The sequence below is a fragment of the Leuciscus leuciscus genome (genome assembly GCF_965113295.1).
Source record: "Leuciscus leuciscus genome assembly, chromosome: 12".
Taxonomy (NCBI): Eukaryota; Metazoa; Chordata; class Actinopteri; order Cypriniformes; family Leuciscidae; genus Leuciscus; species Leuciscus leuciscus.
In genome coordinates this window covers 5,129,012-5,153,792 of record NC_138736.1, presented here as the reverse complement: position 1 = coordinate 5,153,792, position 24,781 = coordinate 5,129,012, and the positions used below count along the sequence as shown (strand labels likewise).

At 38.9% G+C, this 24,781-nt stretch overlaps 1 protein-coding gene and 1 long non-coding RNA gene across 9 annotated transcripts in view; one reads left to right on the top strand and one right to left on the bottom strand.

The window, feature by feature from the left end:
• trioa (trio Rho guanine nucleotide exchange factor a) overlaps positions 1-24,781 on the bottom strand; it is a 54,819-nt gene that overhangs the window by 3,919 nt on the left and 26,119 nt on the right. The window contains exons 19-52 of one of the 8 annotated variants that reach the window (XM_082185812.1): positions 23,845-23,960; positions 23,674-23,740; positions 23,381-23,490; positions 23,226-23,295; positions 23,027-23,116; positions 22,821-22,913; positions 22,629-22,740; positions 22,359-22,549; positions 22,172-22,273; positions 21,129-21,158; positions 20,859-21,010; positions 20,597-20,696; positions 19,171-19,414; positions 18,787-19,082; positions 17,855-18,025; positions 13,802-13,897; positions 12,436-12,584; positions 12,282-12,348; positions 12,090-12,193; positions 11,425-11,494; positions 11,237-11,326; positions 10,212-10,304; positions 10,045-10,095; positions 9,896-9,973; positions 9,613-9,804; positions 9,289-9,502; positions 7,808-8,562; positions 5,478-5,725; positions 4,611-4,746; positions 4,497-4,524; positions 4,236-4,398; positions 3,687-3,808; positions 3,514-3,592; positions 69-269 (exon numbers count right to left, since the gene is read on the bottom strand). In XM_082185812.1, coding sequence (XP_082041938.1) covers positions 69-269; positions 3,514-3,592; positions 3,687-3,808; positions 4,236-4,398; positions 4,497-4,524; positions 4,611-4,746; positions 5,478-5,725; positions 7,808-8,562; positions 9,289-9,502; positions 9,613-9,804; positions 9,896-9,973; positions 10,045-10,095; positions 10,212-10,304; positions 11,237-11,326; positions 11,425-11,494; positions 12,090-12,193; positions 12,282-12,348; positions 12,436-12,584; positions 13,802-13,897; positions 17,855-18,025; positions 18,787-19,082; positions 19,171-19,414; positions 20,597-20,696; positions 20,859-21,010; positions 21,129-21,158; positions 22,172-22,273; positions 22,359-22,549; positions 22,629-22,740; positions 22,821-22,913; positions 23,027-23,116; positions 23,226-23,295; positions 23,381-23,490; positions 23,674-23,740; positions 23,845-23,960 — 4,880 coding nt within the window. The remainder of the gene's footprint in view (positions 1-68; positions 270-3,513; positions 3,593-3,686; positions 3,809-4,235; positions 4,399-4,496; positions 4,525-4,610; positions 4,747-5,477; positions 5,726-7,807; positions 8,563-9,288; positions 9,503-9,612; positions 9,805-9,895; positions 9,974-10,044; positions 10,096-10,211; positions 10,305-11,236; positions 11,327-11,424; positions 11,495-12,089; positions 12,194-12,281; positions 12,349-12,435; positions 12,585-13,801; positions 13,898-17,854; positions 18,026-18,786; positions 19,083-19,170; positions 19,415-20,596; positions 20,697-20,858; positions 21,011-21,128; positions 21,159-22,171; positions 22,274-22,358; positions 22,550-22,628; positions 22,741-22,820; positions 22,914-23,026; positions 23,117-23,225; positions 23,296-23,380; positions 23,491-23,673; positions 23,741-23,844; positions 23,961-24,781) is intronic. The other 7 variants (XM_082185814.1, XM_082185813.1, XM_082185815.1 and 4 more) reach the window with 7 other exon arrangements.
• LOC309511015 overlaps positions 12,595-24,781 on the top strand; it is a 97,197-nt gene continuing 85,010 nt past the window's right edge. The window contains exon 1 of the long non-coding RNA XR_014210476.1: positions 12,595-13,758. This is a non-coding gene — a long non-coding RNA (uncharacterized lncRNA). The remainder of the gene's footprint in view (positions 13,759-24,781) is intronic.

The following is a 24,781-nucleotide window of genomic DNA, read 5'->3' as shown; positions in this document are numbered from 1 at the left end:
AAACTGAAGCTCAGGAACATCTCTGAGTGTGAAATATTAAAGATATTAAAGTGTGTGTGTGCTCTCACATCTCAAGGACCAGTGCGTAGCTGCTGGAGGTCTCAAAGGTGTCCAGTAGCCTGACTAGGTGAGGGTGCTGGAGTCTCTGTAGGACTATAAACTCGTGGGTCACCTGGTCTCGCTTCATGAGTTTCTTATTCACAAACTTGACCGCCACAGTCCGCTTTGACCCTCTCTGGTCACAGCGTTTTACTACAGAGAACCTTCCCCTAAGAGAGAGAAACAACATGATCACAATCACGATGTTGCCACGGTCCATAAACTATATTAGCACGTTTCAGACACAAACAAAACAGTACTCTACCCTTAATGTGTGACGAACTTGCAGTTAAAATGCAGCCAATTTGTGTTAATGTTTTTTCTAGGGCTGGGAATCGATAAAAAAAAAAATCAACTAATTAATCGCACAATTTGCTGTGATTAATCGCAATTAATCGCATATTTAAACGTAGAATCACTAATTAAATTAAACAACACAAAAAAAAGGGGAAAAAAAGAAAAATGTCCACACAAATTGGACAGAAAATAGCCCTATATTAAAATATAAAACATCAATATATCAATACATTATTCTTCATTCAGTTCTATGCAACATACTCAGATTTAACAGATTTATTTTTTTACTAATTATCAAAATAAAGTATAGTCATACAAAGCTATTATTACCAGAGTATGTGATCAGAATAGGTCATTTTACCATTGTTGCCCAGCATGACTATACCAGCTCAGCAAACACAAGTCTACTACAGAGAAATTTCACGTTATTTGAGCGGACTTTGCTTTTCCAGTGCGTGATCGGTACATGATTGGAGCGTTTGGCAGGGTTCTTGCAGGTTTCAGCAAGTCAAATTTAAGACCTTTTTAAGACATTTTAAGACCATAAAGTTTGAAATTTAAGACCTACATTGCCAATTTTTTTTTTTCAAATTAAAGAATTCATTTTATTTCAATGAATTAAGTAATTGAAAAAACATTAATTTAGTTTACAGATAAAACAATCACATTAGTAACCTTCCACACCCAACAACGTGTGTCAGAATCAGAATCAGATATATTAATTTTTTTATAGAAAATTGTACTACGCATATTATACTGTAAAAACACATAATTAGTTGATTTTAGTTGATCATAGTTGATCATAACTAGAGATGAAATGGCATGAACATTTCATTTCAATGATTATTGTGATAAAAATGACCACGGTGATCACAGAATCCTGTTCAAAAAGTACTAATACTACACAATGTCGAAAACCAGCAAATAACAAATAAAATTAGCATCAATATGCACTTTGTTTACATAAACATTAAAATAATATCATTAAAAATTATAGCCAGATTTTAAAAGTGTCTTGCAACATGTTATATACTAATATGTACAAGTTCAAATAAAGTTTAGACAAAAAAGTTTTTTTTATAAAAAGATAAACCTTACATATTTCAAACTTTAAATCATTTTTTATAAAAAGATAAATTACTGACATTTACAATGCACTTTAGCTTATCTTTTATTATTAATAGTAAAATTCGGTCGGATTTTCCCGTGGCGTCTGTCGTTGCTATGCAACCAAGCACTGCGCTCTCCACAATTTATTTATTTATTTAATTTATTTATTTATTTTATTCGTTTATTTGTCAGGGACAATGTACAAAATACATTAATCTTACGAAAAGATGTTTTGTACCAGAGTTAGCAAAGACTATTTTCCATCTGAAGTCCCCGGGCAGGTGCACAATATTAAAACATTAAATAAATAAAAAAACTAATCAAAAAACCATAACAGCCTAATATATATACAACATAGTCAAAAACATTTACTTCAATATTACATTTGTAGACTTTAAATGTACTGATGCTGACACAACTGGTTATCGAGGATGTAATTCTTTAAGTTTCGAGAGAAATTATTCAGATCTACAGATAATTTCAGACTATCTGGGAGTTGATTCCATTGTTTAATGGTTTTATATGAAAAGGCTGTCTGTGCAAAGGCGGAGGATCTTTTCGGGATAGCACAATTTCTGTGAGCAGTGGAGCGGGATGTTCGGTTTGTTTGTTCAGAGTAAAGTTTTATGACTTTTTTCATTGAGGGTGGAGCAATATTATTAACAATTTTAAAAACAGTTCTTAAATTTGTATATCGAATTAAAGAATCAAAACTTAATATTTTATATTTACTGAGAATATTACAGTGATGATAGCGAGGGGGTTTTCTGTCAAGCACCTTTAAGGCCTGATTATAGACCGATCTGAGCGGTTTGAGTGTGGTCTCGTTGGCCTGAGACCAACAGGACAAACAATAGGTGATGTGTGGAGAGATCATGGCATTAAAATACATAAAAGATGCTTCTGTTGTCAAACTATTCCTAATGTGTCTAAAGATGGAGATATTATATTTAATAGAACTGCACATTCTTTTAATATGTTTTTTAAATGACAAAGAAGTTTTAGTGGCTAATGGATTTCCACTGGCGAGAAACGCTTGCTGTAGCTCTGCTTCAAGAGTTATTTACGGAGAAGAGAAAAACACCTGTAGTGTTTGGGTGCACCCGCATCCTTCCAGTTGAGTGAGCTTTCAATGTTGTTACGGAAAGGGGCGAAGCTGATTGGTTGGTTCTTGTCACATGACCTGCGGTGCGTTTGCGGCATTCTGAAGAGTTGAGATTTTTATTATCTCGCTGCGCCTGGAAAAAAACGAGTGCGTCGCTTCAATTATGAGCGCGCGCCTACATTTGAACGAACTTGAGCGCGCAAAAGATGCGATATGTGAACGGCCTGTTGGCGAGACCTTTTTTAGACCCAACTAAATTTAATTTAAGACCACGGATGAAAATCTGGCCGTTTTTAAGACATTTTAAGGCCTTAAATTTAAAGTTCAGAATTTTAGACTTTTTAAGACTTTTTAAGACCCCGCGGGAACCCTGGTTTGGGCCGTTAAGGACAGAGCAGAACGCGCAGCGCAAACACGGAGAGGAACATTGAGCAGAGAGCGCAGCGCGCCGACACACACACACACACGGAATGGAGAGCGCAGCGCAAACACGGAGAGGAACATTGAGCAGAAAGCGCAGCGCGCCGACACACACACACACACACGGAATGGAGAGCGCGGCGCACACACGGAGCAGAAAAGACCCGCTCGTGAAGTTACTAAACAAGCTGCGCGAGTATGAAACCTGATCGCCGAACACGGAGGGGCGGGACGGCATATTTTCTGCCTTTTCAATAGCAGCCGCAACAGGAAGTCATTAAAACTAGGCAATAAAAAAGGTGCTGCGTCAATTGCGTTTTTTTTTTTTTTTAATGCGTTAAACATCTCAAATTAATCGCAAAGATTAACGCGTTAATTCACCCAGCCCTAGTTTTTTCTAATGGATTCCCTAACAAAGTTTTTATAAATTAATCTATTTGATATCAAAATTGTGTGTGTATAAATTCCCATGTGTCTCTCACCTGCCCAGCTCTGCTACCTCAGTGTAGAAGGACTCAAAGTTGTCTTTCCACATGACCCGGATTCCATCGCTGGTAGTTCCTGTGAAAGACAGTCAAGTTAAGTTCAAAGCCTTGCTTATGAAACTCCAGGTACACACTCTGCAAGCCCAGTTTGAAAAGGAACATATTCTTACCCAACACTCTGAGACTGGCTGATGATGTCACACTGCCTACGTCATTGGTAGCGATGCAGGTGTACGTGCCATCATCCTCTGAGGTCACACCTACGATACGCAGCGTGGCCTCGCCAGTCTCACTGTGGTGCAGAGAGAACAAAATAAAACATTAGATTAGTTTAATCACTGCAATGAAATCACATAGAATAAAATCAGTGTTTTGTCCTTCAGGAGAAATATCTAATATCTTTATATTAGGCCCATAAATGGAAATGGAGATGGAAGAAAAATTATGGGAGGAAAAATGATATGTCAATGCTTTTGCGTTAGCTCACACAAAGTTTCTTGGGGGAACGCAAAATATTTGTACGTTCACAAAACATTTGAGTTCTTTGTGAGCAAATGCAAAGCATTGAAATATATTTTTTCCTCACCATGTCCCTTCCAGGTATTAAAACATAAATCTAACAATTGATAGATATATTAAAGTGAGATATATAAACAAAGCAATATATATATATAGTTATATGACCAAAATAATAACAATTTTGTCCTGTTTGTCCGCACCTGTAGACTATACTGAAGTGGCCGTTGTTCGTGAGTGTTGTCTGATCGGGTCCCTTCCATGTGACTGTGGCTTTGGGGCGGCCACACACTTTACACCTCAGAGTGACACACTCCCCTTTATCACAGGTCACGTCACTCAGCGGGACGAGGATCTCCGGGGGAACTGGGAGGAGAGAAGAAACAATCCATGTCAACCCTTTATTGGCTGTTTATAATTCTAAGCAAACAGAACATTTCACTTAAGAGACATTTTGAGCTTACCATCATAGATATAATTGGGATTTAGAAGCTGCAAAATAGAGAACAAAGTTTTGAGTATACATCTTTCTGAAGGATTTCCAGAAAATGACTTGTGCTTGTTTTTATTAGTGTTACCTTTACAGAGACCTTATTGGTTAGTCCCTCTCTGGATTTCCTGTATCCGTTTTCCAGCTTGACCTCCTTTTTATTTTCCTTCTCTCTTTTCTCTGACTTCTTACGAATGCGGAGGGATGTATGCCATGATTTCCTACTGGAAAGCAACACATTATGTTAAAAATAACATAGCATATCGAATGTCTAACTTAGGAAATGAGACCTATTGTGCCCTATTATGATTTTGGACTCTACTAGAATATGTTTTCATGCTTGAATGTTCAAAAAACACCTTATTTTTCACATATTTGACATTGTTGCAGCTCCTGTCAGTAACGCCCTGATCTCCAGTTTCTATGAAGCCCCTCCTTCCGAAAAGCACAATGTGCTCTCATTGGTCGGCTAAACCAATCTGTTGTGATTGGTCAACTGCTTCAAACATTTTAGAAATTTCGTGCCTCTTACCATAACCGTGAGTTTCATCAGACTACTAACTCAACCAGGTCCGCCCCCTTTATTTTATGTATTTATTTATTTATTTATTTATATCCTTTATTTTTCCAGGAAGGTCCCATTGAGATTAAAAGAAATCTCTTCCTCCAGGGAGTCCTGGCCAAGATGGCCATACTACAAGTCACGCACAAACATATAACATGTATGCCTTAGGAAGGGATTATTTAAATGAGGAATATTGTGACGCTTTGTTAATTTGCAGACCTTTTCATGCTCAAATAGCAACATCACACGCTAAAGAAAGGTGACAACGTAACAAAGCATAATAGGTCCCCTAGCCTAGAACACAAAGAACAGTTAACTAGTGTGTTTGATTTTGTTGCATTATGAAAGATTCAGCATGTGTTATATAAACGGTTAGAGGCGAGCTCTTACTTAATGGTCCCCTCTGATGCGTCGGGGATGATGGCGGAGGTGTGTCCCAGCACGTATCCGGGGATCCAGCCCTCGGCGGCGGGGCATTGGTCTGTAGCGGCGCGGAACACCAAGAACATGTTCTGCTGATTGGAGGCCAGGATCTGCACCACCTCCCCTTGACCTACATTAATCTCATCCTCTTTCAGAGCCACATAGTCCTGAGTCACCAACATGGTGGAGATATTACTGCTGCTGCTGCTTTCACTCTGTGGACACACACACACACACACACACACACACACGGGTTTTAGTACCAGAGACACTTTATACCTTTAATACAATCCCCTGTACTGTACAACACCATGCGTTTACTCGTGTGAAACGACAATATTTCCACATTAACCCTCATGTTCCACTTAAATGTGTCATTTAGAAAAACGCCTTACATTTTTCCTTGTAATATGTAATATGTTCCACTGACCAATCAAAAGCAAGAGGGTATTATTAAAGCTGTATCCCTATGTTTTATCATAGAGCAGCCATGTACTTAACAAAAAAGTGATTATTTCTGGTAACAATGTTGTTGTTTATGGTCAATTTTGACATAGCAACAACATAGCACAAAAATACAATACAATTTATTTTACACTAGCTGAAAATAATGCGAAAATTCTTGTTTTTATGTTTTATAAATGTTTAAATGTTTTTGGGTCTCTAGATGTAATGCACTATTTGTTAGGGAGGACATTAAAAGCATTATCAAGTTGAAATTTTATTTACAATCAGTTTTCATGATTACGTCTTCATTTCAGCCTGATGCATCAATGTTCATAGTTTTTTGATCTAGCAAAAGTCTTGAGGTCTCTTTGACCCCATATAGAACATGAGGGCTAGTAAATAAATGAATGTTTTTGGTGTTTGATAATGTCAAAACATTCCATAATAACTCCCATGCTCAACTGTAATATTTACAACTTTTGATTGACATGTAACCTTGCAAGTGCACTGCATCGAAAACATGCATTAGTAAACCAGAACAGTCAAAGAAAAGGAAAGAAACAGAAAAGAAACTGAGATAAGAACTCATGTTAGTTCCAGTAGCCTGTTAAAAAGATCTAAAACTCTGAACTAACTCACATGATAGGCAGAATCAAAACTAACACGATGTTTCCAGCATTCATTTCGTAAGATTAACATAAGGTGCGGTCACATTAGCAACATTTTGGCAAAACTATGTGGGGGGAAAAAGAACCGTTCAGTGGTGTAGTGATGTATGAACCTATCAAAATGACTTTTGCATCAAATTTGCATAACAACAATAAACGTGACTGCACCTTTAGTCCTTAAAGGAACACTCCACCGTTTTTTCATATTAAACTATGTTATTCCCTTAACTAAGACGAGTTGATACATACCTCTCTCGTCTCAGTGCGCGCACTCAATCGCTCTGGCGCGCGGCGCCACTTTGATAGCACTTAGCTTAGCCTAGTTCATTCATTAGGGACCAAACAGAGATGAAGTTAGAAGCGGCCAAACACGTTTTCCCTATTTAAATACAGTTACACAAGTAGTTACACGACCAAGTATGGTGACACAAAATAAAACGTGGCGCTTTTCTAAGTGGGTAAAAAGGATAACTATAATGTATGGCGGAATAGCACTTGGGAGCACTTCGACTCGGCGCAGTAAAAAGTCACGTTGGTTCTGATGACAGAAGTGAGGGGGAGAGGATTTTTCAGGTGTGACTTTTTACTGCATGTGACAGATGCGTGTTACACTACTCGTGTAACTATTTAAATAAGGAAAACGTGGAGGTGTTTGGTCGCTTCTAACTTCATCTCTGTTTGGTCCCTAATGAATGAACTAGGCTAAGCTAAGTGCTATCAAAGTGGCGCCGCGCGCCAGAGCGATTGAGTGCGCGCACTGAGACGAGAGAGGTATGTATCAACTCGTCTTAGTTAAGGGAATAACATAGTTTAATATGAAAAAACGGTGGAGTGTTCCTTTAAGAAAAGCTGATTCTCAGATGGAAAAACATCTTGTAAAGACCTCACAAAGAAAGTAGCTTGAGGTTAATATTTTCATTTTTTTGATTTAACAAAAAAGGAGAAATCTAGTTCTTGTTTTACAACTCCATAAACAGTTAGTATCTGGCCAGAAGCAGAACGGTTAGATTTCTGAGATGCAGAGAAAAGGCTCTGTTGGAGGTCCACAGAGAAGAAACCAGGTTAGGAGAGGCAGAAATCAGACAGAATCCAGGTGTGTTAGAGAGTCATTCATGAGGGGAAGACAGGAGCAGAGTTGAGCTAAAGCGCTGCGGTGGCCCGGGGCAGGAGTGTGTCTCTTACCCCGTTGCTCTGAGTGGACTGGACAGATTGCTCACTGGCAGAAGAGCAGGTACTCATGCGGTCTGCGTCTTTACTGTGGGTGGAATGCCGGTGACTTTGGTTCTGATTTGGTCGTCCCAGGGTGTCGCACGCTTCCGCGGGGAAGGTGAAGGAGCCGGGCCTGCTGGCGGGAGAGGCGGGAACAGAGCTCCAGAACGAGCCGGAGCTGCCGCCCGTCTTCGGCCCAGGACTGCAGGGTGGGATGGAGTCTTTGAAAGCCGGGGTGGCTAACGGGGAGGCCATGGGCGAGACCGTTCCGGGTCTGGGTTTGACCAGAGCTAGCGGGGCCACCGTGGCTCGAGGGATCTGGGCCGGAGAGGCTCCATCCCTGCTTTCTTTGGAAGCGCTTTCCGTAGGGTCCGTCTGTTTGGGGTGAGGGCTCACAGGAACCTTCACCTTTGGATCTGGCTCTGTGGTGCAAGAGGGTGAGGGACCCCTGGAGTGAGGTCTCGGGGACATACCTGATATTTTGTCGAGGCCGTCGGGCTCGTGGGCTCCGGGCCCCAGGGCGGGAGAGTGATGACGGAGCGGCTGAGGCAAACGCGAGGGCTGGGGAATACGGGAGGGACGAGAGCGGGAACCCGACCCAGCCGGGGCCCCTCCGCCTCCTCCAGGGGCCATCACCTGACCCCCGTTCCCTCCAGCCTGTACACCGCTGCCTGAGACACAAGGGCCCTCCACATGGTTCCTCTGGTAGTCTATGGGAGATGTGAGCGCTGCAGGAGGAAAGACATCTAGTGAGGAGAGAGACTTCACTGAACCATTCGCACACGAGCACAACAGCTGACAGGGTGTAACAGGCAAGAAGGGGCTGGATGAGATTTTGCTAATTCTTTTTATCATGAAGATCAAAATTGTTAGCATTAGTTACAGCTTTAGGCATCACCTTAAAATGAACAAAACGTATAACACTAACATTAACCTACAATAATAATCAATGTCTACATATACTAATATATTTGTAACATTTTAAGTTCTTTAAATGAACATAAGTTAATGTATTATAAATGAAAAATAATTAGCAATGAACAACAGTATGTTTATAAATTGTAAAAATGAATTAAGACAGGCTTATTAGTATTGTAATTTTAAAATTGTATTGTTAAAGGATTATTTTTTTATTTTTTTTATAATTTTACAGTGAAAGTATTAATACAATAGTAATATATTTCTTATTTAATTTTTTTATTGAATAATAATAATTATAATTATCATTATTATAATAGGCAAATTGATATATAACAATATTAATTTATGAATAATAATAATTACAACAATAATCACATTTTAAAATAGCAAAAAAATATATTATTCAAAAAAATTACATATGATTCTTCAAATTGTTCAGCCCTTAAAATCACAGGGGGATGGATTTTTTTTGATTGTTTTGTTTGTATTAAATGCATGTTAAACATCATTTATGACTCGACCTAAAGACCTACTTTTATACTCGTAAGTGTTGCTGGTTGCTGTACCATTGAGGAAATGACGCTGGCTCTCCAGGATTTGGCTGATCTGCAGCATCCAGACTTGTCGTACTCCCGGATGGCTTGAGTGCAGAATAAAGGCCTCTTTGCTGCTGTTAGACGTTCTGGAGGTCAGTGCGAATTTACAGGGGTCTCCGTCCACACTGTCCTCCAGCCCCAGACAGCTCACCTACACACACACACACAAACATCATGTTTTTACTTAGTCTTTTACTTTCTCAACACATTTATCATGACAAAATTAGATCCCAAGAAACAGACAGATGAGGACACCTGTACCTTGATGCTGTATTTATACAGGTAGCCAGGCATTGAGAAGCCCCTCTTTTTATCTAAAGGTTCACTGAAGATTACAATCTGTTCAAAGAGGAAGACTCTTCTCTCCTTCATCCTGTTCAGCAGGCCTCCGTCCGGTTCAGCCACCATGAAGGTGTCCTGCAGGAGGAGGCGCCCCTGAGCAATGATCTTTCCCTGTCAGAGACCGACCAGATGAGTTTAATCCATCCATTCAAACGTAAAACACCTTCTTGATAATAATCTACTGACATAAACAAGTTCTTACCTCAAATCCCTGGAGTCGACCGACATTCATCATGTCGTTGCATCTTTTTGGTACAATGCACATGACCTCAACCGCTTTCTACAACACAAGAACATCATCAGTATAGAACAGAATTGAAAAGAACAATGTTTAAATATAAAATAAAATACCTCCAATTCCACTGAATCAATTCCAAGTTTTTTGGAAAATTTGAGGAAATCCTGTAAACAAACCAACAGAACGCATCAGAATCATGAAGGTCTAGTCACATGATCACATGATTAGACTAACATCTGTCAATAGGTCTAGAGCAGTGAGATGCGGTAGATGGACAAACCTTTAGCAGCAGTTGGTACTTCATGATTCTCTGAACAGGTTTAATGAGCAGATCAGGGATCTGAAGCCTGTGACCCAGACACTGTTTCAGATCCTGCAAGAGAGGTGATTCAGTTTGACTCTGGAAGTGTTTCATGAGGTTCTATGTGATTTATATATATATATATTAATGCAGAATGCATGTAATAAGGACATACAGTGCTATGCATAAGTTTAGACACCCATGCTAAAGTTGACTAAAAAGAGGAATAAAAAAATCATCTTTTGGAAATTGAACTTAATGCCTTAATTAAAAACATTAGGAAAAATCCAACTTTTAAGGACACCAATTTTCTTTGTGAATGAATAATGTATCGTAAATAAATAAATGTTCTTCCTTAAAATACAGGGTGCATAAGTCTGGACACCCCTATGTTAAATTCCCATAGAGGCAGGCAGATTTTTATTATTAAAGGCCAGTTACTTCATGGATCCAGGATACTATGCATCCTGATAAAGTTCCCTTGGCCTTTGGAATTAAAATAGCCCCACATCATCACATAGCCTTCACCATACCTAGAGATTGGCATGGAGTACTTTCCATAAGATCATCTCTCAATGCAAATCAAACCAGCTATTAGGCTAACTGAAATAAAACCATGCCAATCTCTAGGTATGGTGAAGGCTATGTGATGATGTGGGGCTATTTTAATTCCAAAGGCCAAGGGAACATTATCAGGATGCATAGTATCCTGGATCCATGAAGTAACTGGCCTTTAAAAATAAAAATCTGCCTGCCTCTATGGGAATTTAACATAGGGGTGTCCAGACTTATGCACCCTGTATTTTAAGGAAGAACATTTATTTATTTACGATACATTATTCATTCACAAAGAAAATTGGTGTCCTTAAAAGTTGGATTTTTCCTAATGTTTTTAATTAAGGCATTAATTAATTTATTCCTCTTTTTAGTCAACTTTAGCATGGGTGTCTAAACTTATGCATAGCACTGTACAATCTTTATTAATCCAGATTTAAGATACACACCTCAAAATAGGTGTCGATATACTCTGAGACAATGTGCTCAGATTTAGGTTTGTTCTGGCAGTAAACAATGTACATGTGCAGCCGTCGCTCCTGAAAGGCATGAAAAGTTCACGAGTATGAACGATGTTAAATGACAGTAAAAGAACAAGTTTGATTGATTGCTTAAAAAGACTTAAAAAGTGGCGTACATGTTTGAGGAACAGAGGGCCCAGCCGGTCAGGGTCCTCAAGGCACTTCTCAAGCTCTCCCAGGAAGAAACTGAAATATTAAAGATTGCAGTTAGTTTCATCTCTCTTCAAAATAGTTTTGAAATTAACAGCCACAAAATTGCTTAAATTATCAGACAATGCTGTGAGCATTTTTTTATTGGCCTTTTTTCCAATCAGTGTCTATCATTAAAAAGAAAGGACCTATTATGCCCTACATTGTTGCAGCTGTCAGTAACGTTCTATTTAGTTTCTGTCTCTATGAAGCCCCTCCTCTGATTGGTCAACTGGATCAGTGTGTTGTGATTGGTCAACCGGTTCGAGCGTGTTTGGGAAATGTCCCGCCCCTTACCATAACCGTGAGTTTCAACACACTACTAACTAACTTAACCAGGTCCTGCCCCTTTATTGTGTGTATGCCTTGGTCAGGAATTATTTAAATGAGGAATATTGTGACATGTTCGTTCCAGGAAGAATAACTTATTTTTGAATGAATTTGTGTTTTGTAACTTTGCAGACCTATTTCATTCTTAAACAGCAACACTACACACTAAACGAAGATGGAAATGTAAAAAAAAAAAGCATAATAGGTCCTCTTTAATACAATTTGAAATCATAATACAATACATCACAGACTAGATACATACTCTTTGTGCCAGTCATATATCTGCTGAATATTTCCAAAAACAATCTTGTCTTTTCCTTTCATATCATCTGGTACTCCATCTTCCCTCATCCTGGTCATATAGCCCTGCCGGACACACAACACAGCATCAGTCACATCTAGTCACGTGATCACATATCTATATCTCAGCATCCAGTGAATAGTATGCACTTACCTCCACGACCAAACTGAGATCTCTCACATAGTCCCTCTCCGTCTCGATCAGTTCCAGCAGGATGTAACTAAAAGGAGAAAAGGGACGTGTGTTACAGGCGCTGAAAATGAACGAGGACAGTAACAGAGAGAGGGAAGAGAGCATGATGACGTACTGGCGTCTCTTGAGGAAGCCGGTCTTGCGTTCCTCTATCTCATCGATCGGAGAGGAGGAGGAGAGCAGGGAGTTATCAGATGGATTGAAAGAGGGGCTGCTGCTGTCCCCTTGTTCCACAGACAAAGAGCTGGGCCGGTCCTCCAGAGCCTGTGTGGACATGAGATCGGACAAATAATACGATGGGTAAGCTACTTGAAATGTTATGTTTTTTAGTAAAGTTCTTGTATAATGCTTGGTTATTAATAAGTTTAATATTATAACTAAAACACGGTGTGCTATAGTTATTTTACTAAATAACTATAGTAAAAAAACGGTGGTATTATTTTATATTATATTATATATTTTTAGTACAATTCTTGTATAATACCTGGTTAATAATAAGTTTAATATTTAACAATAATAGTAATAACACTGTGGTATTACATTATATTATATTCATTTGTGTTTTATATTTAACAATAATAACAACACTGTGGCATTATTTTATCATATCATATCATATCATATCATATCATATCATATCATATCATAAGGATCTTAAGGATCTAAGCGTATGGTCTAAAGCGCACGGCACAAGTTCACTTAGGGCGTGTCCGAATCCACTTTTGCTAGTTAACGACGGGAAAAATGGTCGGCGGTCCCGGCGCATGGTCTAAAAGAGTTGTCCCTATTCTCTTAATGAGAAATGGGTGTGTTTTTGGATTTATGTGCGTTAAACCAATCAGAGTCTCATCTCCCATTCCCTTTAAATGCCAGTTGCGCTCGCGCCATGGCAGATTCGCTATTTACATGACGGAATTTGATAGTGGAAAGACCAAACGCGTCTCCATAGCGCAAACGGATCTGCTCGTGCGCGAGGTAAAAGTGCGCAAGCAGAACATCTACGGGACAAGCCGGATTCCACCATATCTTTATGTACACAATAATAATCTTTTACATTGTAATCCTTTTATTTTTAATATTTGGCATGTTTGTGTGCTGCTGTGCGTCCCTGTGTGTTTAATAAGCAGTGTATGCGCGTTGTGGACCCGCCTATTGGCGCACATTACTAACGCACTCTTTAAATAACAAAAAAAATATTGCGCTATTGACTTTAGACCAGGTTTCAGTTGGTCAATGGCTCAGTCTATTTCTGTTGCCTCAAAATAGCAACGCGCCAACAATGCGCCAGAACACACCTCGTTTTCAGACCAGCACGCCCATGGGCGCAAATGCATTCGCTATTTAAACAACGTGGCGCAGGACATGAAAATGATAACTGCGTCGGACTGAAACTAGCAAAAAACACTCGCATCGCGCATGTCGCTGCATTGCGCCGGGTGTAAGATAGGGCCTCATATCATATACATCTGTGCACTTCTTACCATCTTGCTTTTGACCAGCTCCTCAATGGCACTGACTAGCTCTGCAGCGCTGGGAGTCTCAGAACTGGAAGGTCGGACGGAGAGACGGGAAGAAGTCTGCAGAGATAAAGACAGTGAAAGAGGGAAAAAAGACAAACTAAATGACACAAAGGAAATACGAGCCATATGGAGCTAAACTGTAATCAGGATTCATTTAGGCATGGATTTAGGCACTAGTTTATTGTCTTTGCCCTCAAAGACATTTATGCAATTTAGATTTTATTACAGCAGTTAAAATAGCTTCACTGCATTATGTTGAATGCATCAGTAACTAATGGTAATGACATTATTATTATGTGTCTGGCATCACACCATTGTAAACGTACAAAATCTGCACTCTCAAACAGTCTCTGGTGCAGTTTATCAGTTTTAAGTCGAAAATAATAGAGAGATTTTGATTTTGATTTTATTCATAAAAAAGGCCCCATATAATCAAAATGGCTTTTATTCCATGTGATGTGTGATAGCTCTATATGCATTGACAAAAATACACTTTTAGAAGATATACGCATTTAAAAGGTACAGTCCTAGTCTTGCAGCCAAACAGACCAAAATAGGAAATGTGTCAACAGAGGAAAGAAACCTGCTGCATTTCATGGGGTCTTAAAAAAAAAGAAAAAAAAAAGAGAGACTTCAGGTTGACAATAGCTTGATGCTCGACACCTGAGACTGGCGGAGGGTTTCTTTACTTTAGGTTCGAAAACTGGCAATCAAAAACATTCATCAAATAGAAATAGAGGGAAATCCAGCAGAAAGTCTCACCCTTGCTGTGCCTTCCAGACTTTCCAATTTGTGTCTGGGTGTGGCCTCAGGTCTGCTTAGCTTTTACAGGCCAATCAGACAGCAGAGTGGATAATGAGGGGATAAGCACAGAGGGGAGGGGGGAGGGGTGTGAATGGGCGAGTTTGGAGGGTTGGTTAGAGAGGTAAAGAGTGAGAGTGGGCTCTGAGATTCAGAGTCATTGTATAAGGCACATGACCCTCTTTCTACCTAATCACAGCTCCCTGATGTCGAAGTTCGGATATACCTGTACACGTCTTTCTGACCTGCGATGCATTTGAACGCGTTCGAGGAACCCAGTCCAATCAAAAACCAGCGCGTTAGGAGGACAATCAATTAAAGATGGGGCTAAATCATAAATCGCATATAAAACAACAATGTAAAATAAGTAGAAAACTAGAAGAGAAAAAAAATGAAAAAGGATGAGTAAGGGCATTTTGTGGTTCTAAGTTTAAATCAGACAGATTTAAACAACAGAAAGAGGAAGTCTTGTCTAGATGAAAGTGGAATAACGGAATCAAACCAAAATGAGGAATCTGCTTCTAAAAGAACACTACTTCAAAGTGGAAGTTCTCAGGAAGTGGTCGGCTTCTAAATCTCTACCAAAAAAACCAAGAGCGAAAAAAGGCAGCAAATAAAAGTAGAAAGAAAGGGGGTCTCGGGTCTTTTTGATAAGCAGGGGGTTATGGGAAAAGAAAGCAATGAGAAATGAAGTGAAAGGAGGGAGGCCAGAAAGGGGAGGAGTCAGATGGAGAGATATGGGAACTGAGATAAAACAAAGACAGGACACAAATCAACGTAATGCTATGGTAAACAATACAGCCCAAACAAAACAAAAGAGAAAAAGAAATTAGTGTCACAAGCTGTTCTTGAGCAGCGATGAGACCAGCTAAAACTCCAGCATTTCATCCTATTGTGGCCGTTTTACAAGAGACTACATTCTACTCAAGGAAAAATCTGCCTCTCTATCTCTCTCGGACCCCCTTTGAGGCTGGCATTAACATGCATTTCGGATTCGGTTCAGTGTATATAGACCAGTGGTTCTCAACACAATATTTGAGGAGTGTTGACATATTAAACTAATTAACCACAATTCATTTTGTGATTCAAGAAGTCTCAAGAACTACAAGTTCTTCACCAAAAAAAAAAAAAAAGGTTAAAGTTTTTTGTACATTTTAATTTAGAGTTAGATTATTTTAATATATTAAAGGAACACTCCACCGTTTTTTGAAATAGGGCTTATTCACCTTCTTTCCTACATTTAGGTAGGTGGGCAAATGCATTTTTGTCTCAGTGCATGCATTGTTTTAGTTTGACAGGGTCGGCGCTAGCTTAGCTTAGCATAATGAATGGAATCCTTTGTTGCCAGCTAGCATGTCCTGAGTAAAAGTGATATAAAAAATAAAAAAACCCCACCTAATTACTTCTTGTGGCCTGCGTATTCACAACAAGTACAAATAGCGATGCAGATTAACACTAGACGATTTCCTATGCAGATATTGACTTGGGACTATATTAGGGGGAAGCACAGGTGAAGCACTGCTACTTGGGCGCAGAGATATCATGCCCAAGTAGCAGTGCTTCGCCCTAATATAGTCCTTAATATATAAGTCAATATCTGCCTAGGAAATCGCCTAGTGTTAATCTGCATCACTATTTGTACTTGTTGTGAATACGCAGGCCACAAGAAGTAATTAGGTGGGTTTTTAAAAAAATGTATATCACTTTTACTCAGGACATGCTAGCTGGCAACAAAGGATTCCATTCATTGTGCTAAGCTAAGCTAGCGCAGACCCTGTCAAACTAAAACAATGCATGCACTGAGACAAAAATGCATTTGCCCACCTACCTAAATGTGGGAAAGAAAGTGAATAAGCCCTATTTAAAAAAACGGTGGAGTGTTCCTTTAATAATAAATTACTAATTAAAATCTTTTTAATTGGTATTCTCACACATTTAGAACGTCTGTTTTTTATTCTGAAACGGGACTTAAAATTGTTACAATGTTGCAGTTTCTTCTTAGCTCGGTTCATTTTAACAAGGCAACATTTCTAAATGGACCAAAATTTGTTAATACAAGTTACGCACGAGTAAACTCTCATTGCTCAGAGCGCACTGTTTATGTTCCGGGACACGGTTCATAGCGATCATCCGTCAGGATGGATGGATAGACCAGGCTTTATTTGTAGCTGTTGTTATATTACCTCATCATTTTGAGCAGGACTCAAGGCTTCGTCAGAACTTGAATGAGTCTTGGACAGTTCTGAAATGTGTTAATCTGAACAAATTTCAATTGAGCATTTCACTTTGTCTTTGCAGGTTAACTCACGATTCATTATGAGCAAAACAAACACTGCTGTGTTCATGCAACGGACGTAATTACCCATCATAGATTGTGATACAGCTTAGTTCGTTGGTCCATTGAATCGGATTGGTCTTTCTCACCATTGGTCTTTCTCATCAATTGCTGTGATCATATATGCCTAAACAAACCAAACTAAGGAAGAAAATGCACCAGGTTCCAAAACAAAAGAGCCAGGTATGAAAACAGGTATGGAAGTTTGCGAAGAACCACTGGTCTAGATATTATTAAGCCATATTTCATTTACACGATTCCAATGCATCATGTGATTTGACAGAGATCTGGCTGCAAAATTGCAAACGGATAGTTAAAATGCTTTGTCATTTATTTCTTGCATTTCCTTTGATTACAAACATTACCTCAGTAAAGTTACTAGGGGTTAAAAGGGAAAAAGGGGGAAAAGTGCTCTCTCGGGCAAAGAAATTAGAAAAACAAGAGTAATCCAATTAAATAATTTGATAAGTAATCAGATATGGTTGATTTATTGTGAAGAAACACATTCCACCCTTATTAAATATGATAAGAATCCACCCAAGATTATCCAAACGGCTTGCATGTTAATGCCAGGTGTCGTGGGGCCAAGATGACAAGATTCTTTATGATCAAAGGTTAATATGATCAGAAAAACAGTTTTACAGTGCTTGCATTGTAGTCACAGTTATACAAGCTAGAACTGGAAAAGTGAAAGTCAGGACTGCATATCCCAGGAGGAGATACAAGCGCTGGCACACAGAAGTTTGAATGGGTTTGAGGATCTCTAATGAGGTGTAATTGAGGTTTTAGGAAAAATTTAAATTAAATAAAAATTGTCCAAACTAGCGCACCAACCCTCCTCCTCAGTCCCCCGCTCTGCTGTATCACGAGCGGCTCACCTTGTCGTCCTGTGCGTCGGGCTGGAGGAGGCTGTGCTGTTGGATGGCCATGGGTGGAGGAAGAGGCACAGCGTCAGCTCCTTCCTCTCCCTCTTCCTCTCCACAGCTCTGCATACCTGATGATGATGATTTCGAGAGGGTGCCGCTGCTCAGACCCTCGTTACGCACCCTCTGTGGACGATCAGGGACATAATCAGGAATTAGGTTACATAAACAGAAAGTCAGCTTTGAAAAGTATGGATAATATTGAACTAAAGTGAAACAAGCAGAAACATATGTGGTAAAGTACCTACTGAAAATGACTGCGTTTACATGCACCCTCATAATGCGATTATAACTAGATTTGGGCAACGTTGCAATTTAACTTTACCTCATTTACACAATACTTTTGTCATTTTATTCTTTCTTTTATATATATATATATTGCTATTTAGGTTAAATTTATTTTTATTTCAGTTTTAGTTTTTATTTATTTATTGTTAATAATTTTAGTGCATCAGTTTAACATTTCTCTTTTTTTCAGCTAATATCTATATATGTTTTCAGCAATATTTCAATTAACACAAATGTTTTTAAAGTTACCATGAATTCAAAATGGACGATTCCTATTTTTTTTATGGAATATTGAAGTATTGATTATAAAGTATTTGCAAGTGCACATCATTATTTTGATGACAGCGCAGCGACTTCTCTTCTCTGATGACGTTTACTGGCGTGAGGGCGGAGCAACCTGTCACCCACATGATATCGACCAATAGCAACCCACAACCATCCAATCAATTCCCCATTGACCTACATTCTTTCCTGTTGAGAAGCCATTTTACTCAGATATACGTCACAATAAGGAAGAAATGTTGCCGATAATAACCCTGGTGCACATGTAACTGTAGTCAGTCTATACATAGGAACACAAAAACAGGAAGTGCACCAACCTCCTCTAGAGTCTCATCCTGTGGCGTGGCAGCGCTGTCGTCCGAGTCTTTCTGCGAGCCTGGGTCGGCGTTCTTTCTGACGTCACGGCTCTTCTTGTGTTTGTGTGCCAGCTTCTTCACGTGGCCGTCGGCTTTACCACTGCTGAGTCTCCTCACAGGGCTGGTCAGCCATTTCCTTAATGTGTTGCCAGGGCGTTTGGGCCCAGGGGAACTCTGGGAGCCCATCACATGACCTGGTTGCAGGGTGGCAGAGGAGCCTGGCAAGATGGCATCGTTACTGCACACAGAGAGCGCGTCTGGAAAAACACACAAAAAGATGCTCATGATTTTTATCTGAAGAAGGCTTGGGATGATTTTTGGCAAGTGTTTAAGAAATGTGCCCACCTTTGTGGTTAAAGATGCCCTCCATCTCCATGCTGCTGCGGGAGTGGGCGATACAGAGCGTGGCACAGGGCACCAGGCCCTCCAGGGCAGGGGAACGGTCCGTGGTCCTCACCAAACACCAGTCCGGCTTATCGTGGAGCCTCTCTAGTACCTCCACTGTCTGTCCTCTCCGCACCGTCAGTTCATTACTGTTACCGGCCATGAAGTCATGGATGACCACTGTCAGCTCACAACCACCTGATAACTAAAGACAAAAAGAGACATGTTTTTAGTCTTTAGATGAAAATGCCCTTCAGATGTTGTCAATATGTTGCCATATCATATTCATTCATTCATTTTAGTCCATTTTACTACTGTATGCCTGGAATGGTATTAAAAAAAGCGCATAAAAAAATATAAAAATGAGTCTACTACAGATCAAACATATTTTTTCCAACCATTCAGAAAGAAAAAAAAAGACATTAATGTAGGAAAGGAACCATCAGCATGAACTAAATATATCATGAGAAAACTGCCCTGAAATAATATCACATTATAGTGCATTATTAGAACAAAAGCATATTCGCAACGAATTACACATTCTTACGCAATTTAAAGCTCATGGGTGCATTTGCTTTGTGTGTTGTCTGTGAAGATGCATTACATTTCTTAAATTTTCTCTTGTCAAAAAATAAATAAATCTGTTTTGTTATTATCAACTAAAATAAAGATTTCAAATAAAGAAACAAAAAAACTAACTAAAGTCTTAAAGTCTTAACTAAAAAATAAAAGCAAATTCAAAATAGAGCTGCACAATTCTGGATAAATTGAGAATCACTTAAAAAAAATTTTGTTTGTTTCAAATAGAGTTCACAAATCTCCCACGATTCTGAACAGACAACAAAAAACAAACAAACATGTAATTCACTAGAGGTTCTGACAAAATGTTAATTGCTGCAGTCTATTTAAAGCGTTTAATTAATCGGAATGAATTATAAAAAAACAACAGGTTGAATGAATGATTCAATGACTCACTCATAAAGACTTCACTTGTTTCATTGCTGGACGAATCAGCGTTTTTGAACGAATCTCTTGAATGTAAGACTCCATGACAAATAAATGTTTTTATCAGTCACTTAACGGTAACTAACAATGTAATTGACATAATCGTTACTTGAAGCGCCAAGTTATTTTCAAAAAGTGTTGCTCTATTTTGATCGCTTCCGTAGACATCAGTGTTTATATCCGAACAATAAACATTTATCCTAGTACTTACACAAAAATAATGACACTGTGTTACACAATGACGAATCATTGTCATTTAGGAATGAGATTGTGATATTTTAACGATTAATCATGCAGCTCTGATAGAAAATACTAATAAATACTATAATAGATGATAAATAATAGATGAGATAAACTTGTTTTCATTGATGTGTATCCTGACCTTGTCGCTGTCCAGTGTGTTCTGTGAGGTCCTGGAGGCCAGTGAGATGGTGTCTGGCTGACTGCTGCCGTCACCCTGACTGTCCAGATCCTCTCCATCCCTGCACACATAAACACACACAGGAAATTAACTCCTAGTCTAAGAACTACAAGTCCTTAAATTTAAGAACGAACAAATCCGGCAACAGTAAAATGAAGCTGAGGGGTAAAAAAAACTTTATTTTAAACGAATTTACAAGTAAGAATAGAGAAGTTTCACTGGCCTGGGGGTGTATCTGCGCCCCTTGTGTTTGGATGTGGAGGCTTTGGGGATGTGGATGGGCTCCTTCAGCGCCCCCTTCAGGTGCACAGTGCGCTCCTGAATCACTTCACGGATGTGCTTTATCCAGTCCTGTTTGTTCTCAATACCGGACGCCTGTGTTTACACGTGTAGAGAAAGAAAACAGAGAAATACACAGAGTTGAGTAAGAGTGCGCACTTCTTTTCTGTTCTATGGTGAACTAAGGGTGGGTTAACTGTGTGGCCGTACTCACCATGGATCCATGTTTGCATCCCTGACTTAGCTTCATTTGAAATATAGAAATATACAAGGTTTTACTGCTTTATAAAGTATCATATATCATACTACATGAGACAGAGGCCAGAAAGACAGGGACAACATTAATAAACATGTTTTGTGATAATTTAGAGCCAATTTTTGGCAACATGTTGAGATGAATGGTTTATGCATTAGTCAATGGCATTTGAACTTTATCAATACAGACAAAATCTAGTTAGTATATCATTAAGTGATTAATAATTATAATTTAAACCAAAAAAGTATATAAACTACTATGTGTGTGTGTGTGTGTGTGTATGTATATATACAGAATTATATGAATTATATGAGCCAAAGAATGTTTCTTTGGCTCATATGACACACAGTAAACCACATATAAGCTGACAGTAAATAACAGCAATTTTGACACATTTCACTGAAGAAAGTTTTAAACCGTGGCTTTAGTTTGAAAGCAGCATGCAGGAAATGAACAGCTAATGTGAGACAGAAGACATTAGCATTGCACATACGTCACCAACAGTAGAGACTATACTTGTTTTTTGTTTCCTAGCACTTTTTTTAACATGCAGTGAGAACCAGCGAGTGCTCAGATCTTCCCCTATCATCAGTGTCAAGGTTTGAAACAGATTCACTTTTGTTCTCGCTAGCACTCTCTCAGCCTGAGATCTTCTATTTTAATAAAGTAATGTTAAATATCAACATTATCTGTGGCATGCTGTCCATTATTACAGAAAATAATTGACATTTTCCCCTCAGTTTGTAAAAGCAAGCAACAAAAAAGCGCAAACTTTAATTGTAAATGCATTTTTGTCAACCGTTTTATTTTAGCTTGCTTTTACAAACTGGGATAGTAAATTATTTTCGTGGAGAGAGTCTACACACTGAACATGTGGATTTCACAAATATTCACCCTTTTACTTATTAAAGTGCAAAGGGGACAAGCTACACAGAGATGTGGCATAGAAAGTTAGCAAAACACTGCAATGCTTTTCAACAGAGCAAGAGAGAGAGAGTCACCTTGAGAACAATCTTGTTGTCTGAAGTTGGGGTGCGTCCAATCCAGAGGGCAAATTTGCATGGATCTCCTTCTACGTGCTCAGTAACACCCAGTTCAGAGGTCTGCAGTCAGGACAAAGCATTTAAAACAACCAGATCTGCTGCGTAAAAAGAAACTGTAGTGCTTTAACCTCGCTGTGAAACTTACAAAAAGCTTGCTCTTGTAGATGTACTTGCTCCTGCCATTGGAGTCTTTAACCTCCTTGCTGAAGATCAGTGACATCTCGAAGAGGAACAGGTGACGTTCCCGTCCCTTACGGATCAGGGTCTTGGGATCCCACACCTGGAACGCCTCCTGCAGGATCAGTTCTCCCTGGGACTCGATGTTCTCGTCAAACCCTAAAAGACATTCAGTGTAATAAGAAACTGTTGCATCCGCCTCACTTGTGTGTTTGCATGTCTATGCGTGTCCGCTGACCTTCCAGCATGCTCAAGTGCATGGCATCGTTGGCTCTCTTGGGAACACTTAGCATGACCTCCAGACCATCCTTGATTTCACCTTTGCCTTCCTCGCAACACGTCAGGAGCTCCTACAAACACTTGAATTACCACTGAGCTTTTAAATCAAACCAGTCTGAGAGTTTTCGGGATGAATCCCAGATGTTTTTACCTTGAGGAGCAGCTGGTACTTGGTTATTCTCTGAACAGGTTTGATGAGGTATGATGAGATCGAGTTGGCCAGACGATGCCTCTGTTGAATTTCCTGTAACAGGAACATCAATACGCTTTCACAATTGGCATTCAAATTGGCCACTGGCAGGAAGACACGATGAATGTTCAAAATTAATGCAATACATAAATCATAACATTTCTCACATCAAAATATCCTCCAGCATGCTCAAGAATGAGCTGAGTGGAGTCGGGTTTGTTCTTGCAGTAGTTCACGTACATCTGGAACTTATCAGCCTGCAGAAAGAAAAGACATGCAATTTTAATGATCTGAAAGAAGCAAATACAATATTAGTATTCAAAGCAAATACAATATTAGTATTCAAACACAATTAACTCTACTCACCCAGGTCACAAAACAGTGGCCCACATCTTCAGGAAGCTGCTCGTACTTCTCCAGCTCTTTGAGGAATATACTGGAGACAGAAAGAGGAGCGATACGCATGAGTCACTTATGGAGGACAGGAAACTATAACTGGAGGTTTGCGTTAGTGAACTCACTTGTGGTGGAACTCGTAGAGGTCCTGCATGTTACCAAAAATGATGTGCTCTTTGTTGACAATCCCTGGTGGGATCTCCTCCACGCCACTGGTCATCTCCCAAAGATATGTCTGGATGAATAAAGATTCAAATTGATAGATTTATTTAAATCATAGTCTGAAGTAAGTGATGAATCATTTTTCTCATGTTTTGCTTAGAATTTACATATTATTTCAGGACAATAGATTCAAGCAGCACCCTTGAATAACGCTTTTTTTAAACAAAAACGCACTAATATATACTAAAATACTCACGTCCATACACTCTCGCAAGTCTCGCACATATGTTTTTTCTGTCTGGATCAGCTCAGCCATGATGAAGCTGTAAAAAATGGAAAACAAAGCAGAAAATGTAGATCTCTCTTCATCTAAAATCCAAGAATTCTTTAAATATTTCAGTGACAATTCGCAGAAAATAAGACATACTCCTTCCTGCGGGCGGACTTGCGCTTCTCTTCATTAAGCTCGTGGGCAGCATCTCTGAGTTTGACCTCTGACCCTGGAGCACTAGCTGGGATGATGTCCAACTGCAGGTCTTTACTCTGGAAACGATGAACAACTTGGTTTAGTCCCACATACTTCTGACTCCATATTTATTGCAGGACTATTCTGACTGATTATATTTACATGCACAAACATATTATGATATTGACTGGAATAAGGCCATTGTGTGAGTGTCCTAGCTAAGCCCCTCCCATAACATGATCAAGTAAATTATCTGGTTTCTAGAAATCCGATTACAACAGATGGCACATGTAGTAATCAGAATTTTGGCTATTTTTGATATTAGATACAGGCAGTTGTAAAAGATTGTGTTATTAACAGTGTTGTTATAAACTAAAACTACTAAAATTGCTAAAACCGAAATAAATATAAATTAAAACTAAATAAAAATAGCAAAAAAATGGAACATATAACGGAAAATATAAATATATTATAAATATAAAAATAAATGCTAAAATAATATATTATAATATATTATTAATCTGTTTAGAACAGATTACACTATTGTGTACAATTAATTACTGTAATAAAAATGAAATACTGTGATAAATGGCACCTCCAGAAGAGATTATCAGGAAAAATGGTTTTAAATGTATTATGAATATGCCGATTACATACAGGAATATTCCTAAAGCTGTGAATATTGTAAAACTATTATTTGAAAATAATATGTACCTTATGAAGAGGTTTATGAGCAATATTGATGCTTAATGCATTTTGCAAATAGTGATTGTATCTTACTTAATCTGCTAACAGCCTACTTCTCAATAGAAAAATATACGCCATTTGATGATTGGCGAAAACAAACTATTTGTCCAGATTATGGCTCTAAACCATTTGTGCACTCATGACAATGTGG